Below are 4,277 nucleotides of genomic sequence, written 5' to 3'. Positions count from 1 at the left end.
ACGGTTGTACTGGCGAGCCTGGTCCAACCTTGCGACGTCCAGGTTCGAACCCACGACCCCGAGATTAAGAGCACGAGGCTCTTAATCTCGGGGTCGTGGGTTCGAGCCCCACGTTGGGCGCCAGTTGTGGAAACCTAAGTTCCCACAACCTCGGGGCGTCAGCCCGTCCGTTCCGTGCGCGAAGGAACAAGCAGCACACACAGAAATTCAAGCCAACATACCAGGTTTATTCAGAGACAACTCGTATCCAGCCAACCAACTCAAGAAAAAGGTCCCCTCACTTCCCAAGCACCTCGCTTAAATATCTGATAACAGAGGGGTGGGGCACTTATCTTATACCGGAAGTGCCGCGTGAAGTGCCCTCTGACGGCGCTTCATACCTTAAACAATGGCGTGGCCATAAGGTTGACCGTAAAATCTTGCAACCGTGGTAGAGGGTAGCGGTCGGGAACTGTGGCGATGTTAAGTGCCCGATAATCGCCACATGGGCGCCAATCTCCGGTTTTCTTTGGCACCATGTGCAATGGAGATGACCAATCACTTGAAGAGAGCCGTGCGACACCGATGGCGAGCATGTGCTCAAACTCGGTGCGTGCGATTTTGAGTTTCTCGGGCGCTAGCCGTCGTGGTCGTGCGAATACGGGTGGTCCAGTGGTGCAGATATGATGGACCACATCATGAGCGACAGGCCTTGACCAATTCGGCGGCTGAGTGAGGAAAGGGAACTCCCTCAGGATGGAGGCATAGGGCGAAGTCATGGCAGGAAAGGTAGAAGTGGAGGCCACGACGGGAGACGACGGGGCGCTCTTGACAAAGATGAAAAGGTTTGTTGTCGAGTCGGGAAGTCTCTTGTGTACAACGTTTACCGTGAAACCGAAGTGTTGCAAGACATCTGCACCCAGAATCGCTTGCCCGACGCCGGCAACTAAGAACAACCAAGAGAAGCTTCGGCGCAGTCCGAGATTGAGGCTGAGGATCTGCTGTCGGAAGACTGGAATGGTGGTGCTGTTGACTGCGGTGAGATGGAACAGGGCCGGGCGGCGCCTATCAGATGGGGAAGCAGGCAGCACCCTGACCCCGGCACCGGTATCGTCCAAGAAACGCATCTTGGTCACACGGTCAGTAACGTAGAACAGGCGACTGATGGAAGACGCCGGGAGACTGCTGGTCGCCGTCAGTGCTCCCCTGCCGGGTTCCCCGACCAGCCGCAAGGCAGAGTGCACTTCTCCGCACGAGCTCCGAAACGATGGTGGTACCAACACCAAGGAACTGAGGAATCTTCGGAGCGCGGAGAAGACGAGCGGCGGCGCGTGCGAGAGGTCTGTCCTCGGAAGCGGCGGCGGTGCGGGGAATGTTGACGGCGGGTTGTACGATCAGCAGAAAGAGCGTCGATGCACTCGCGGAGGTGGGAAATGTCGGCTGACAAGGAATCAAGGCGCGCGTGCACGGGGTCGTGGCGACAACGGTCAGCATCGCAGCGGGATTCCGAAGGGTCGGATGAGGGCTGCGAGTGTGACGCGACGCCTGGGCCGACCACTTCCATGATTTTATCGGCTTGCTGAGCAAGATCGTCAGTGGGAAGACTTGACGCTGCGGCCAGGATCATCTGGGCTTGCGGGGGAAGGCGTTGCAAAAACAGCTCCCGCAGCAAATGGGCGTCGAATGTCGGGGCACGATCGCCGAGCAAAGACTCCATGGATCGTAGCAGCTGGGACGGTCGGCGGTCACCGAGCTCCTCCGCATTGAGCAATTGCTGTAGCCGCTTACGCTCAGTGAGAGTGGTACAATCTAGGATAGCAGTCTTCAGGTTGGTGAACGGGTTCTCTTGCGGTGGGGCTTGGAGCGCGTCGGCAACCTCAATAGCAATTTCCGGCGGTAGCGCTGCAACAATGTGCCGGTACATGGTGAGCTCTGAGGAAATGCCGGAGAGTCGAAATTGCGTCTCAGCTTGGATGAACCATATGCTGGGGTTCTTGTGCCAGAAGGGGGGCAAACGGACAGCGACGTAGTTCATCGTGGTAGGGTGCTGGCCAGATTCGGTTCTGGCCCCTGCGTCACCAAGCATGTTGAGGCTGACGGCGGCAGTTCGTTGTCCGGGTCACCAGTGTGGGAAACCTATGTGAATAATCCCAAAACGGTAGTGGAGAAGGCTGTGTGTTTATTGTGTGGCCGTCAGAGCCAGACTGAATAGCCTCATGGCGGCCATAACCGTCGAAGAATTTTGAAGCTCGCGCCTTGCGATGTGGCGCTGGTGGCGCATCAACTTCATCTTCTGCTGTGTGTCGCTACACGTGGGATACCAACTATGATAAGTAAGTGATCGCTGCCAGGAGTCCTCATCGACGCACGAGAGGAGCCGGTGGGCTAGGGACGCCGACGCGACGGTTAGGTCGACGGTAGTGAGGGGATGCTCCTCATGTTCAATGTTTATAAGGTCCGTTGGCCTTCAGAATCAAGGTATTCTTAAATTTGTTGTTCATTATGGCTGTCACGACTTCGGGTTATGAATACACCACCAAGAGAATACTGATGCTCCGCTGGAGCACTGCTGGGTAGCCCCACAATAGGCTTCATGAAGGCTTCCAGCTGGTTGACCGTAGACGTGTACCTTTCATATGGTTCGAGAGTGTTAGTAGATGGTTGATAGCGAAACCATAGCCAACCATACGCGGACAACGAATGTCAACAAACACGCCCAGGATTGAACTGTCGTGGATTTGACTCTAGCGTTTGTGTTGCGTCCGCATGCACGTTGCTGCCACGATTATCTTGTCTTCTCAATCATTCGTGTAAAAATCGCGGAAAAAGATTCCACATTTGAAATGAGGTTGTATCCCAAATCGCTCACAAAGTAGTTCCAAAGTAATTCTGAGTGCACTACAAATTACTTCCAAACCTAATTGAATTACATTTACAATTACATGATATTGAATGTAACTCTGGAACTAGTTAGTTACTGAGAATGTAATTAATTGCAGTAATTGAATTACTCCGCAGTAATTACTTCCGGGCCATAAACGAGCTTCCTGCTCTGGACCCGTGGACGCAATGCGACTACTGAAGCTTTTTTTTTTTTTCATTACAGCGACCAGGAGGACCTGTGCTCGTACCACAGTAATACTATTGCATACTATTTGGGATATGCTTTGCAGAGTCGGTACGTTTCAGCGTGTCAAGTTCACAAGATTGTCATGCTGTTGCCGGTGGCAAACACCTCGAGTGAAGGACGCACACTTTTTTTTTTTGCCGTCTATTTCGAGAGCCATTGATTTTAATGATATGAAGCATTCACATGAAGCCTGTGGGCTACGCGTTGACAAAGGGCACCAACATGGGAAGTTGTTCATGTCGGCAGGCCCACGCGACGACGGAGCATGACGTCGCTCTCCTGCCTTGGCGGTCTCGCTTGCAAAATGTAATATAACGTAGCATTCCAATGCCCGCAGTTGCGTTGTGATAACCTCACCTAGCAGACACGCCCGGTGCTATGGTTTACTAGGCGCTCCTCGGAGCAAACCGAGGGGAGGGGAGGCGAGAAAGGGTAGGTGAGGCGAGTGGCGAGGGTAGACTTCTGAAGGCGGAAAGGAGGCTAAAATAGACGCCACGCAAAGCGCAGCCGTGCTATGACGTCATGCTTCATGTTACGTCGCGCGTGTCTCCTAACGTGGTGTCTAAGCGGAGGCCTCGAATTTGCCACTTTCGAGGCTTCTGTGAAATACACAATAGAAGATACATTTTTAAGAGTATAGCCGTCAGTGAACTGTATACGGAGAAAGGGGAAGACTCATAAACTTGTCTGTGCACACGGTTCCCGTGGCGCCATCTATCGTCCGAGCTGAGTTTTCGCCGCAGAGAGACAGGAATTTCTGAGGAGTGAGCCCAGTCATGCTATCGCATTAGAACGCAGTTAGTAATGTGACTGCAGTTGAACAATTCCGCCCTGCTGTCACCGTTCCTGTGGTCACCGCTTCGGTTCTCACTTGCCTGGGACATTTTGGCCATCACTTGCCTGGGATTACACTTTCGTGCCTTGTTGGGACCGAGGTTATGATGGACCAGAAGCGTAGTAACTGCTGCAGTGCAAACCAATTCAGCTTTCACGGGTTCAAAGCGATCCTATACATTTATTTCGTTCGTATCCGTTCGCGTTCTATAGGGTGTTTTCACATGACGTCAAAGGAACGCGTTTGGCCGCCATCGTGGTGGTCACTGTTTCGGCGCAGCTGCCGAGATTATCTAGCATTTGATCGAAAACGAAGCCTTGAATGGTGTTTTGA

General features: G+C 53.1%; 1 protein-coding gene across 1 annotated transcript; it reads right to left on the bottom strand.

Moving 5' to 3' along the window:
- Positions 1-1,174: 1,174 nt before the first annotated feature.
- On the bottom strand, positions 1,175-2,065 carry LOC135384802 (uncharacterized). Its single transcript, XM_064613988.1, has one exon. It carries the CDS (start codon positions 2,063-2,065, stop codon positions 1,175-1,177), a length of 891 nt encoding a protein of 296 aa, XP_064470058.1.
- Positions 2,066-4,277: the final 2,212 nt, after the last annotated feature.

This window comes from Ornithodoros turicata, chromosome 2 (assembly GCF_037126465.1).
Source record: "Ornithodoros turicata isolate Travis chromosome 2, ASM3712646v1, whole genome shotgun sequence".
Classification (NCBI taxonomy): Eukaryota; Metazoa; Arthropoda; class Arachnida; order Ixodida; family Argasidae; genus Ornithodoros; species Ornithodoros turicata.
This window is presented reverse-complemented; position numbering and strand designations above follow the sequence as displayed.